At 47.7% G+C, this 14,100-nt stretch overlaps 1 protein-coding gene across 9 annotated transcripts in view; it reads left to right on the top strand.

Annotated features, from left to right (window-relative positions):
- Positions 1 to 12,745, top strand: part of TTPAL (alpha tocopherol transfer protein like) — a 41,017-nt gene extending 28,272 nt beyond the window's left edge. For 7 of the 9 annotated variants that reach the window (XM_087853560.1, XM_087853559.1, XM_087853558.1 and 4 more), the window contains 3 exons: positions 2,013 to 2,206; positions 4,034 to 4,144; positions 6,153 to 12,745. In XM_087853560.1, coding sequence (XP_087709686.1) covers positions 2,013 to 2,206; positions 4,034 to 4,144; positions 6,153 to 6,431 — 584 coding nt within the window. In that variant the 3' untranslated portion in view covers positions 6,432 to 12,745. The remainder of the gene's footprint in view (positions 1 to 2,012; positions 2,207 to 4,033; positions 4,145 to 6,152) is intronic. The other 2 variants (XR_006780860.2, XR_006780859.2) reach the window with 2 other exon arrangements.
- The last annotated feature ends 1,355 nt before the right edge of the window (positions 12,746 to 14,100 follow it).

Below are 14,100 nucleotides of genomic sequence, written 5' to 3'. Positions count from 1 at the left end.
AGCCAAGTTCCTCATTCCGAATTCCTGATTTCTAGTGTTGAGAATCTGGTGGGCTGAGAAAGCTGCTCTGGGGATAGGGTACAAGCAGGCCTGCCTCATCCCTCCTTTGTGAGTAGGTGAGGCAGGCATCAGTGGGGGCTGCGCAGACGACTGGAAAGGTGGCTGTCCGCCATGTGCCTCTTCCTCCTTTCCCTCCTTTCCTCTACTTTGTTAAGCCATTGATTGACTTTAGATTCACTTTTCGACCTCAGCACTTACTGATGGTAATCAGGACATCTTACATTTCCCTGGCAGTGGTTTTAATTAGGGGCACCGTTGTCCACTGGTCCCCACCCCCCACGGCCTTAACATTCTCTGTCACACCACAGCAGAGACAAAATTTGAAAGTAAGATTGCAGTGTTCTCCCAGCCAAGCCGGGAGCAGGAGAACATGCCTGCCGGCAGCCCTCTTCTACTCACTCATGCTTAGTCCTCTTGAAGGGATGCCTCACGGGGGGTGGAGACCTCCCTGCACTTTCCTCTGCCTTTAAGGCCACATCGCCATTGCTTTGGTCATTTACCACCAAATCCTTTTTGGAGACTAAACCATCCTCTTGAGCCTTTACTGTGTACCAGGCACAGTGTTAACTGCTTTACCTGCTGTTTTAGGCCCTTTCCAAAATTAGGGTTATTTTAGAATAAGCAATGCAGTGGAGATTTTAGGGCACGAGGAGACCTAGGGCCCAGTCAGCGGGGTTTTTCTGCTACTCCTCTGTACTCAACTCCTAAGGATGTTACAAAACAGATTAGCACACTGGTGTCACCTCTTTGCTTGTGTGGTTTCAACCCTTTGCTTGCGCGATTTCAACCCTTTGCTTGTGAGATGAATTTCTTCCCTGTGTGTCTGGAGCAGAGCTAGACCCTCCCCACCGACGCAACTCTTCAGGGCAAGGCCTACTGAGAAGGTTTTGTTCTCAAATGGATATTAGCTTTGCCTCTTTGGGGACATACGTTATTGAAAAGGATGACATCCGGTACGTAGAAGCAGGTCTATTTGGCAGCAACGTTCAACAGCAAGCTGGCACAGCTTCTGGACAAAGATTTTGTTCATGGGAATTTTGCACGTTACATATCCCCTTGGTGGTGGCAGTCACGTGGAGTTTTATCTTCATAAGAAAAGGACACCCAGATGTTGGTATTCTTGAGAATAGCAGTTAACAGTCAAAAGTTGTCATTTCCATCTTCCTCCCAGAGAAAGGAGGTACTCCTTAAATACACGGGGAATACTAAGGGAGCAACCGGCCCGGAAAGGGGACGAGGTGCAAAGCACAGCACTGGAAAGTGGTCTCCATCTCTGCCTTCGTCGGCACATGCTTCATTCTCATGCCAGCTCTTGTCTCCTGGGGCCCCAGAGTCTCAGGCTCCCAGCCTCACCACTACAAGAGGGAAGAGGGATCTTTTCTTTCCAAAGAGCCACAGTCGCAGAATTGAGTCCCCTTGGCTCTGTGTGATCTGACACTGTGGCCAGGAGGATGTAAGACCTTCACTGACCACGCCCACCTCTGCAGCCAAGAGGCAGGTCAGTGGCACCCAAACCGCAAGGCTAGCATGGGAGGAGGTGGCTCAGGGCAGTGGTATGAAAATCTGGGCACACGTCTGTCGGCAGACGGCACAGATGTCCATCGGGGTCAGTATCACTATCCCATTCTACTTCTGAGGAGATGCGGGCTCAGAGTGAGGAGGTAACTCACACAGCGAGGAGGAATCAGACCCCCCGGTGTGTCTGACTTCAGAGCTCAGGCTTTTAACTTCAGCACTCAGTTGCATTTCCATTTCAGAATGTGCTGCTGCCTTTGGAATTAACATCAGCTGCTGCTCAGGTGTCCCATTTACTAACCTAAATAGAGTCATGCCAGTAGAATATCTTTCTTTCCATTTTTAAGCAAGAGTTCTAGTAAGGAGATAAATCTTAGCCTGTGATGACTTGTTTGTATCCGTCTCTGTAACATTCTCTCCATTTCTTATGACCTCAGACAGATGGATACCGAGCAACTATCCAATTACCGAAAACATCCGAGCCATATACTTGACATTAGAAAAACTCATTCAGTCTGAAGAAACCCAGGTGAATGGAATTGTAATTCTTGCAGACTACAAAGGCGTGAGCTTATCAAAAGCATCTCACTTTGGCCCTTTTATAGCCAAAAAGGTGATTGGCATCCTTCAGGTATGGCCCCCGTTTGTCGTGTGCCTGTTCCGTGGCGGTTTGGGCTTTCCCCAGGGAGCTTTGTCTGTTCACCGACATGATACACAAACCCCACTTTTCCTACAATCCAAAAGATGCAAAAGCGTTATGGGAAGAAATGTAAGTGTCCTATTTACCACTCATTCTTGTCGGGTTCTCCAGTAGTTTCTGAGGCCCGTTCAGTCTGGGCAAGATCAGCTCTAGGGCAAGAGCCCAAACAACCAGAGAAATGCTTTCTGCATGTTTTTTCTTTTTTTTTTTTTTTTCCCCCTCCAGAAGACAGAGGAGCAGTTCTAACAAATGAAACTTTGTGTTTCTGTCTGACGCGCTAGAGCCTGTCCTGCCCTTTGGGACCTGGGGATGGGGAGCCTGTTGGGACTGTTTTGGACAGATGCTTTCACATCTCGTGTGTTATGTGTTTTATTTTTTATTATTTTTTATTTTTAGAGAGAGTGCGCCCGTGCACATGTGCATGGGGTTGGGGCAGAGGGAGAGAGACAATCTCAGGCAGACTCCACCCCCAGTTCAGAGCCCCACGCAGGGCTCAGTCTCACAACCCTGAGATCCTGACCTGAGCTGAAATCAAGAGTCAGGTGCTCAACCAACTGCACCACCCAGGCGCCCCGTGTTCTGTGTTTTAGAACACAAGTGTGGGGCAACCCTCTCGGGTCCCCTCCCTCTTAGGAGCTTTGTACTATCATTTTGCTATTGCTCCATAAACCTTGCTTTGCTGCCCACCAAAAAAACAAAAAACAAAAAAAACCCACAAAAAACCCACAAGTGCAGGGAACCAGAAAGTTCCTCCCATATGTGCACAATGTTCAATGGTTTACAAAGTGCTTTTACAGTCATTATAACTCGTTCAGTCCTACAGGGACTCCTCTGAGATAGACAAGGCAAAAATTACTTTTTCTTTTTAGTACACGTGCTGTTGAAGTGAGCACAAATTACTTCTCCTTTTTGATGGATGGGGACACAGCCCTCGCAGGGTTAGCCGGGCCTGAGTCTTATGGCTCTGACAGTTTTGGCTCTTCATTCCCTCTGACCAGCCTGTGGGCGCTGTCTCGTGAGCTGTGGGCAGAGATACAGAGTTTCCCCTGTGGACCCCACAGTGCGTGTGAGCCCCTACTGGGCGCCAGGCTGATTCTTTAAACATCAGCGTCACATTTGGTCATAATCAGAAATGTGGAGCCAGTACTCTGGCTTCTCTTAGCTTCTACTCTTCTTTCGATGCCCCTGCTAAGTACTGCGTAGATTCAAGTATCAGGATAAGGAGTTTGGATCAGTGTTTTCTAGTCTTCCGAGGTGATCTGGGGGGAGAGATTTCCAGAGTTACGTAAGTTCGGGGAATGTGGTATAGCATGTCTCTTTCTTGGGAATGTGACTGCAAACCTTTGCACACGACGGTCCTGCGGTTCAGGAAACCCGTGTGACTACACAGTGTGCTATTCTCAAACTTCTTTACCTACCGTGGAACCTTTTTTGCATCACACCTCATACCTGTCCTCAGAAATACCGTTTGGCAACACCGACCCCGAGGGTCTGATGTTTGCTAGATCCATCCACTCAGGCTCTGTTTTTCGTTTGGTTTGGTTTTGCTACAAGAAGAGCAGCTCTCCAATTGTTGGCCTAAGTCTAGGCCCCAAGAAAGCTCTTTCTCTGAGGCTCGTCTTCCTGGGTAGCCCCCACTTGGGCTGTCTTTGAGGAGGCCATGAGAATCAGACCAAACTGATTTGGGGGCCTAAAGAAGATTTAGAAGGAGGCAGGCTGTGGACAGATGTTCTAACATCTCCTTCCCTTCCCCCACAGGATGGCTTCCCCATTCGGATAAAAGCAGTCCATGTAGTGAATGAACCTCGAATATTTAAAGGCATTTTTGCCATCATAAAACCATTTCTGAAGGAGAAAATAGCAAACAGAGTAAGTGATGATTCTGTTGACTTGATCCTTTTTTTTTTTGCTCCCTTATTTGTGACATCAGTAAACTTCTCTTAGTTTATTGTTTTTGCTGTGGGATAATTTGGAAACTACAGAGTTACAGATAAAGTAAATGAACAATCCTTTCTGTGAAAAGAAGATAAAATTAATAGGATATAATATTTGACAGAGGAGAGAGCAGAGCAGGCAGCTCTCATAAGCGTTAACATGCTGTGTAGTCATTTAGACTCTTTAATATCCTGGCCTGGGCACTGCGAACCAACATTGTATTTCGTGTGTGAGAGGACAGGGAGAAGGGTAGTATTGGGCAGGTAGTTAAAAAGTTACGGTGATTTCTTACTACAGCTCCTTGGGGTTTAAAAATGCTGTTTTAAGCCCTTCTATTTACCTAATTTGTTGTCTTGCTGTACCAAGTTTGTGGAATACTTCAAGGCTTATAAGATAAGTGAGTTTTAGCTTGCGTGTTATTTAAGAAAGGATAGATGGCACTTTGAAAGATGGTCTTCCTCTCTGACCTTAGAAGAGCCACTTCTCAACCTTTGCTAGTACTGTGATTGCCTGGGATGGGTGGTATTTTTCTCCTTCTTCCCTAGGCCTAGGAACAGTGTGGTCCCTCCAAAGACTGGGTCTTGAATTTTTTACTCTTATACAAAGAGGAAACAGAGATAGAGAATCTCAAGGTTGCAAGGGAAGGAATTTAAACTACAGAAAGGGGGCACCTGGCTGGCTCAGTCGCTGGATCGTGCCACTCTTGATCTCAGGGTTGTAAGTTCGAGCCCCATGTTGGGTATAGAGATTACTTAAAAAGAAAATCTTTACAAAAATAAAACAAAATAAAATCCAGATTTCCAGGCCCTTTCCCTGAAGATTTTTAACTCCGGTTCAGGGCTGGAGCGTAGGAGCCTCTCTGCTTTTAAAATCTTAGGTGATTCTGACGCACAGTCAGGTTTGAGAATTGCTAATTTAGTGGCATCCCTGTCTGGGTTTGAACCTATCTTCATACCTGGAGATCCTGTTCAGAACCTGCTTTTAAAGCCAAAGCAGCCTTTGGAACAGGCCTTTCGTATCTGTGAAATGACATTATTTGTGGTCCATAATCTTGTTCATTTCGTCCTTCATATGTTCATTCATTCATTCAGAAATATCTATCGATCAACTACTGTGTACAAGTATGTTCTGGATGAACAATATAGACCAAAATTTCTGCTCCCCCCCCCCACCCCGGGGGAGCTTACATTCTAGAGAGAGACACGGATAGTGGATGTATATTATCTAGTATTAAGATGTGATAAGTGCTGTGGAGAAAAATTAAGCGGAGAAAGGGGCCAGTACAGAACAGGGGCAAGGAGTTGTAGCATTCAGTAAGGGGGTTAGGGATGGCGTCGCTGAGAAGCTGGCCTTTGAGCAAAGGCTTGGCAGAGGTGAAGGAGGGAACTTACAGATCTCTGAGGACCAGCAGCAGCACTGCCCTGAGGCGGGAGCACATCCGGCATGCAGGAGCAGCGGCAGACGGAAGGGGGAGGGGGCGGAGGGGCGGCAGAGGAGCAGCAGGGGCCAGACCGCGACAGGCCCTGGGGGCCAGCGTGCGGACTTCGGCCTCCAGTGTGCATGAGGTGGGAGCACTGGCAGCCCGCCCAGAAAGGACTGGCATGATCTGACTGGCACCGAGAAGAGCTGAGACTGCAGAACAGGCTGCGAGCAGGGAGACCAGGGCTGAGGCTGTCGTGGGAACCCAGGGGAGAAGCGGTGGTGGCAGGGTTCCACGAGGCGGGCCGCAGAGTGGTTGGATCCTGGATATGGTTTGAAGGACCAGCCAACAGAGCGTGGGACATAAGGAAGGGGATGAAGGATCTTCAAGCTTTTCGAGGAACTGGAAGGGGCCACTTGCCAGCAGCCGTTCCTTTATTCATTCAGCAGATGTTTGAGCACCTACCTGGCCTGCGGGTGACTGATTAACCTGAGGACACATGTGTTTCCATTTCCCCTTTAGTTTTTCCTCCATGGGTCTGACCTGAACTCTCTCCACACAAGCCTTCCCAGAAGCATTCTCCCCAAGGAGTACGGGGGCACGGCTGGAGAGCTCGACATCACTGCCTGGAACGCAGTGCTGCTGGCCTCGGAGGAGGACTTCGTGAGAGAGTTCTGCCAAACTGTCCCTGTCTGCGACAGCATCCTGGGCCAGGCCCTGCCACCTGAGGGGCTGACCTCAGATGCGCAGTGTGATGATTCCCTGCGGGCCGTGAAATCACAGCTCTATTCCTGCTATTAGCTAGTCCCCTGTGAGTGCCACCATCTTTAAATGCTTTCCTTTTTCTTTGGAGAGGCGCAAGGAGAGTTTGAGGTGCCAAGGAGTTGGTCTTGCTGCTTGTAACGAAATTGCAGCCTGTAGAGCTCAGAGGGTGAGCCACAGGGTAAGCCCTTGGTGACTTGAATTAATCCGTGGAAGACATGGAAAATGTCCCCAGTGATTCCCAAACATTTGGAATCCCAGTTTGCAACCATTAATCTGGAAGCTGTATCTGGTTCTTAGAGATCTTGAAACAAGAAAAATCAGGACCAAAGTCACTTCGGTCCCACATTCCAGGAGAAAACCACCTGACTGGCCAGTCAGCACACTCCTATGAAAGAACCTGGCCAAGCCTACAAGGTGGCCACACAGGAGACTTCGGGAGTTTGTGTCTTTCACCTGAACCCTAACTACAGACTTGTGTTGCTCATCAGGAAATTTCTAGTTTGAGGCCCAGGCCCCAGCCGCCACACTGGGTTTGGAAAGCACCTTAACTGAATCATGGGAGCATCAGGACATAAGCAGCACTTCCTGATCAAATTTGGGAGCCAGAGACTTCAAAGCACCTCTGGGATTCATTGGCAGACTCCTGCAATAGAAACTGAAGTTTTTCCAAACCCATAAAGCCTTAGCCCTGGTTCTCAATAGAATCGTACAGGATCCTAGAGGCACGTGAAGAGACCAGGGCTCCAGCCCCAGAGGTGTGACTGAGGACAAGACCTGGGCCTCTGTGGGCCTCACCTTTCTCATCTGTAAAATGAGGCTGGATGAAAGGACACCTAGGGCCTTGGCTGCTGATGTTCTGGGATTTGGTTTAGTAATTGAATGCTAGACACTGGTTTTCTGTCTAGAAAAATGGCTCTCTAGAGGCAAGTGGTTGGATCCTGCTTTTTTGTGATACACCTGGGCCTTTCCAAGAGGCACGTGACACCATCTGGCCCTGACTTTAAGGAAAGTAGTATGTATATTCTTGGGACCTGGCGATAACCAACTTCCTTTTTTGTAGGGAGGGTTAAACTGGAAAAGGGCAGGTTAGATGACCAGTGTTCTGTGAATTCCTTCTATCCCTGAGGCTCTGGTGGTACACTGGAAACCTGGCAGCAGGGAATAGCTAAATTATTTGGGATTCTTAAATTTTGGTGTCTGGAAACGAATGCAAGAGTGGGTTATCGCTGGACACTTCTGGGGCCCCCGCCCTCCCAGATACACTTGCATTTCTCTCTCTGGTGTGGGCGGACAGACTTCAGCCAGCGAGACCAAATGTTAGTTCTGCGTTTCAGCACTTTAGACCCTTCCTGTCAAAACTTCAGCCTTAGCCCAACCACCGACTTAGGTGGTTCATCTGGTGGCTTTTGACCTATTTCCTTTCATATTCATTCCTTGAAAATTATGGCGTTAAAAAGCAACAAGTACTATGTGTTGTCTAAGTACCTTCTCCGTGCATTTATGAGACCACCAGGCAAAGGGACAGCAGCTCAGTTAGGAAGAGGACAGTGCTCTGAAACACAAGGGCCAGTCTATTGTTAATCTCTTCATCTTCACGGCACTGTTTAAAATGCCTGGAGAAGTTGATGGTGAAAATGATTCACCTCATTAGTGCCAACCCCAGGGAAGGCTCGTCGCCGTGGATACTAACCCTGGATCCTCTAGGGACCTGGCAGAGCTGGGAATGCCAGCATGCAGACCCCTGGCAGCCTCCAGTTCCATCTGCCAAGGACAGTGTGACCAGCACTGCTGAGAAGATCTCAACAGCACAAGCAGGATGGCTAAAGTAGGTTTAGATCCCAATTGCTTGGATGTGGGAATTGGTTAGAGGCGTTCTTAGACCTCAGAGAGGAAAGAGAGATTAAAAAACAAAACCACCCCCCCCAAGCTAGAGAGAGGGAGAGATGAACTGTTCAGCCCCGCCAACCCCGGTTTACATGCCGCACTGTGTTCCTGGCCAGTTTTGCCCGTGTCCATTTGACTTTAAAAGCTTACAAGTATGGAAGCTCACCTAGACCAGGATCTCCAAGACCGGGATGTTACCCATTTCCTAGGGCTTTGCAGTGGGCCCAAGGAGCGGTTTCATTCAGCTTCTGCAAGGAGTCAGAGCCGAGACTTGTCCCTTCTAAGCTGCTGTGCTTTATTTTGGTTCCAAAGAGAGATCAAATAGTTTGGACACCTCAGGAAGTCTGAACCAAGCTGTGAAAGCAGGACCTCCCTGGGTGAAAATCAAGGCAGTTTCTGTGCGGCCCCACCAGGCGTCTGTAGAGAGCTGCCCCAGCGGGATGGGGGAAGGACCAGGGGAGCACACGGTGAGCCTGACTCAGGAGCGGGGGCCGCTGATGGGGCAAACAAGTGAGCATCGGGAGAACTGGGAGTGTTTTTTTTCACGGAGAAGTTCTGGCCCATTTCACAAACGTCTGCAAAGTAACTTTTCCCTAAATTCAGGGTACTGTGGGTACATGGGGAAAGGAGTCTATCAGGAGACCTGAGTTCTGGCTTTACACTGCTACGTGGCCCTGGATGAGGCCCTGAATCACAGGATAAAAGGGAGCCCCACTCTGAGCTCTGAACCCTCTGTTTTAGGCATCATTTGGCTTTACAGCCACAGGGACATTATACTCTACCTTTTAGAAGCCTTTTTTCTTTTCCCCCCAGATCTGGATTATTTTATAGGAAATGTAGGCCTGAATGAATTGACATCTGAAGCTCCCAAATGAATCTGTAAGCTTAGGTAATATGAGGGTTTTCTTCCCCTTCTCTTACACAGAATCTGGAAAATTGTGCCTCTTCCTGGAATTCTGTTCTACCTTCACAGGGAGAGGCCGGAAGAAACGTACAGAAACAACTGTGCGACTCTGGCCTCCTCTCCCAGGCTTATTTGCTTGGGTCAGAAGTGGCTTTAGCTTCCCCATACTTCATCTCGCTTTCACAAGGAGCCACTTGTCCTTAGAGGTTTGCAAACACTTCAGCTCGTAAACTACATTTTTGCCAGACTGAGAGGACAGTAAGGGGTATTTTCCCCAAATTCCCGTGAGATACTGAGCCTTTCTGAATTCTTCCTGGGTGGGCAGTTTCTTTAAATGCCACCGGATTCTCAGGTCATGGGATTACTTTTTCACTTGCGTAGGCAAAAGCTGGGGCATTGTTGTGGCATTATTATAATACTTCATCTTAAAGTTTTTAGCTTTTAAGGTTTTCCTTTGAAGTCCCTTCTTTCATTGAGGAAGTGAAGTGTTAGCAAAGGTACTGAACGCAAGTGTGGCTGTTCTGTGGATATGCGGAGACACCAAACAGAAACCTCTCAACTGTTTGGGAAAGAGGCCCGTCTGGTGAGGTCTCTCAGCATTGGGATCTGTTAATTTTGTAAATCGAAAGTAAATTCCTTTCTGCTTTCCCGACTCAGAACTGGTTTGCTTGAAATGTAAGCGACAGGCATCGACAGTGTCAAATACTCCTCAACAGACAGCTCGCTCCGCAGGAAGGCCCAGTGTGACTCGTGGAGGGAGAGGCTAGTGATGAACTTACTGTTGGCCAGTTCGCTGCTTCTCCTTTGGTCTCACTGGGTGGCACGTTCAGTTGGTTAGAAAGTCAGCTGCTGCTTGGGGATTCTGTGGATATGCCTCCACCTCTTGGCACATCCGGTGGTCAACGCCGGGCCAAGAGCCCCTGATCCCACTCTGCCAGGGTGGGAGGCGGGCTAATTTTCTGACCAGATGGGGGCACCATTTCAGCCACTGGTCCCATTCCTCACTTCAAACTGAGATTCAGGTTAGCTTTGAGTACACGGACATGTGGTGGTGGATTCATCTACTTCAGTATTTGTTTTGACCAAAAGTTTATTTTTCTAGTGCATTTTCTACGTCAAAGTGGTGAGACCATGTAATTTTAGTATGCATGACTGGGTCTTAATAAACATCCCTGTAACGTTATGTGTGGCGTTCTTCTGTGACAATGACAGTTTAGATAAAGCCTCTTAAGTTTTATTTTTCATGGTACCTGATGGCCCGGGTAGAGCCTCCCTCCAGGTCAGGCAGGGCCCGGTGGCAACAGAGTGCATCTACAGTTTTTGGGCCGGCTACCTCTGAAGAGTTTGCACACTCAGAAGATACCAGTGCATACAAAGAATGGCACTTGATATACACAGTGGTAGACAATATGCACATTTTTCAGTTCTTAAAGCTGTCCCTTCTAGACCTCATTTAATCTTAATTAAGTAGTATTACTGCCCCTGTGGGGGAAATGAGGCCTGGAGAAGTTAAGCAGCTTGCCCAAGGGCACACAGTTGAAAGTGGAGCTGGGCTTCAAAGCCAGGTAGTCAGACTCTAGTCCAACTTCTCCTGATGGTTAGAGCCAGGCTGTTTGCCTTTTACTGTCATTCATCCTCTGACAGAATACAGAAGGAAAGAATTTTTTTTATAGGGGAAGTCTAATAAATTAGGTTGTTTTCTGGCTTCTTGTAAAATCTAAAGTGGAGGTTCTTAACCTCTGAGACCCAGGCTGTAACTGAACATGTGATTCTGGAAGCACTTGTAAGTAAACCCAGACTCCTTGAGGGATAACGAGGTGCAGCTTGATGAACTCTGGTCCCATGCATGCTTAGCTGTTTCTCTCCCTGCTCCCTGTTGGTTTCTATACAGGAGTGTGTGGTCTGCCTCACAGGAGACAAAAGCTAGGCGTCACGGTGGGTCAGCTGGGAAACAGTCTCATGCAGGACATCCGTACACTTACCGCAGACTTGTGATGATGCAACAGGTAAGTTCTTACACTGCAACACGCCAGCTCTTCAGGTCAGCCTTCCTAAGGAAGCTGTGGCCCTAAACTCAGTCCATTTCTCACATCTGGAAAAATGGACTACTGGCTCCAACCAATGCAGCAGAGTTACAAGGATCAGCAGGTGCTTTACAAGCTGTGGGAGTTATTTCCCATGTTAGGAGTCCATGCTTTTCTGAAATACCTCTCCGTTTTTCCCAGTGCCCGCTCCTCACATAGCGCTGGTCTGGCAAGCCTGTAACTGAAGCAGCAGATGTGTCCTGCTACCGCATTGAAAGCTGGTGAGGAAGAAAATCCTTTAGGGTTGCCACTCTTCTGGAAACAAACGGTTTTAACCAAATGTTCACCCTCTTACCTGATAAGGTGCCAGGGGATTACTTCTCTTCCTTCGTTGGTGATGGGTAGTTTGACAGCATGTCCTTAAGCAGTCCCCAGTTATCTTGGTGCCTAAAACTTTATGCCAAGAGACAACGGGGTCTAACTGAAAAAAGAACTCTCAAGGCCTGGTTTATTTCTCTGTTTTGCCTCTTACTGAGTAACTATGGGCAAGTCCCTAACTTTTCTAAGCCTCAGTCTGATCTGTCAAAGGGGGAGAAGAATCCCCACCTTCCAGGGGCGTGGACAGTGTCTCTTCACAGCTGGGCACACACACTGTTTCTTGGTCACTATTCTTCACCTGAGGAGACAGCTTGTGTGTGGCTTGAATCACTCAGCAGTGATTAGGATGCCACTGAGAAGGCTGCCTGATTTGGGCTCCTAGGTAACAGGATGGATAGAACACCACGAAAGGAGAAAAGAAACGAGCAGCAGCTCTCGTTGATAAGCCTGGTACCCACCATCAGTCTGCAGAGCTCAAAAGCATGACTCCTGTTACTGAACACTCTTGCGTGAATGTAAAAAAAGGAAAAGGACTTGTAATGGATAAAAACATGTGCTGGTTCACAGCTTGGTCCAGAACATCAATAGCAGCCATAACCAGGTCCACGGCCATTCTTTGGCAGGATCCTTGATGGATAAGAGAAGCTTTTACTTCACGAGTACCTTGCTAGACCAGTCTAGAGAGTAAACATCCGGCAGGGCCACAGGGGCCTACAACAAGCACAAGCCTTCTCTCGGTAGATCCAACCAGGTAAAGGTGCCTCGGATGAATTCCTAGACCATACTGCTGACCTCAAAGCCAGGCTGTCAATCTGCAATCCTGAGGGACAGGCCCATTCCTGGTGATGAAACACCAGATGACTTATGTGGAATGAGAGGACACCATGAGGTCTGATGAGTCAAAACACTCGCCGGCTTTCAAGTATGATCCTGGGCTTACTCGACCTGCTGATGTGATTTATGCTTGTGTATAATTCAGTACTCCCGAGTACGGTTCACTTAAGTCTTGAGTAATCATGGGTTTCCTAGCAACAACCCAACTTAGAGTACAGTCAAGCAAACAGGGATACTGCTCCCTAATTTTCAAAAAAATTTTGTTATTTCAAATTAATATCAAAGTTATGAGAAAATAAAAACTTTATTGGACTTTGTTAAACTTATTTTACAATTTAGTATTGCTTTATTTTGCATTACATAAGGTGGGGGATGGCATACCCTCATTGTTTCTGAAGTTTAGGACCTTTAAAGGTCTTAATCTGGCTGCCCCTGCTATTAAGGAAAGTGGGGTGTCTGCTTTACACTGGCGAAGTAAGGGGCTAAACCTCCCCTGATTGCCCCCCCCCACCTCCCCTGCAACTTTCTCTCTGTACCCTGACATAAAAAACTGGTTTAAAACATGATGGTTCCAATGGTTCATATCAAGCTGTGCTTCCCTACCCCCACCCCCCCCACTTCCATCCCAACTGAGATTGTCCCTCTGTGTCCCATGTGTTTAATTCTCTAAGAACACCTCAAATCTAGCCTTCATCAGACTGTGGCTGAACATCTCTGACCTTTGAATACTGTCCAGTCTCATTTTAGTCCACAGTTGACTTAGCAGTTACCACCACACCACCAGAGTGTTTAAAATGGGGTAAGCACTTGCAAAGTAATTTTACTCTTCAAACAATAATATGTACTAGGTACCATCTTTTATTCAAACGAGGAAGACATTGAGGCTCAGATGGTCACACAGATAGTCATTTGCCCAAGGTCATAAAGCATAGTATGTACTCCATATTAGCCGACCAGTTTGACAGAAAAGGCAATGCTGGATACAAACCCAGTCTGACTTCCAAGCCCGTGTTCTTAGCCATTCCTAAGGGACCAACTCCATCCTTCTGGCACAATGTGTTCTGTTCCTCTTCCGGTCTCTGACCATATAAATGGAACCCCCATCAACTCAGGTGATTAAACCAGTATCACTCAGGAATCTGCCTCTCCCCAATAGCTAATCAATTAATTTCCAGTTTTTAAATTTTAATTACTAAGTAGCTCTCAGCTGTCAGTTTCCCCCTATCTTCACTTTCACTTCTCTGTTTGAAATGGCATGTGGCCTGCCCTGGTCTTCTCTCTAAATGCCGCTCTACGTGTCAGCAGCAGTGACTGAAGACCGTTTGTTCATGTCACTATGAATATGCTCCCCACCGCTCTCAACGTAAGGTTCAGATCTTTGAGTGTGGTTTGCAAAGCCCTTGGTGACTCAGTCCCTGCCCTCTTCTCCCCATTCCTGCTTTCCTGAACAAGCTGTCCTCCCCCTTCCTTTAACGTGAAGTTTTGTCTACCCTGCAGCAATGCCAGCCCCCTACCCCATTTCTCTCTTGGCTAACTCCTCTAACAATTCCTGGCCTCCAATTCCACTTTTTCCAGGAAGCCTACCAGGACAACCCCCCACCCTGACCCCAGGCAACTCTCCTTTGAGTTCTCTGCAATTTCCCAGAGCACTCATCACACCAAGCCGCACACCTGTCAGCTC

The sequence above is a fragment of the Ursus americanus genome, chromosome 22, assembly GCF_024610735.1.
Source record: "Ursus americanus isolate L20-20 chromosome 22, mUrsAme1.1.p, whole genome shotgun sequence".
In the NCBI taxonomy this organism is placed as follows: Eukaryota; Metazoa; Chordata; class Mammalia; order Carnivora; family Ursidae; genus Ursus; species Ursus americanus.
The sequence above is the reverse complement of the archived record's forward strand: the minus strand, read 5'-3'. Positions and strand labels throughout refer to the sequence as shown.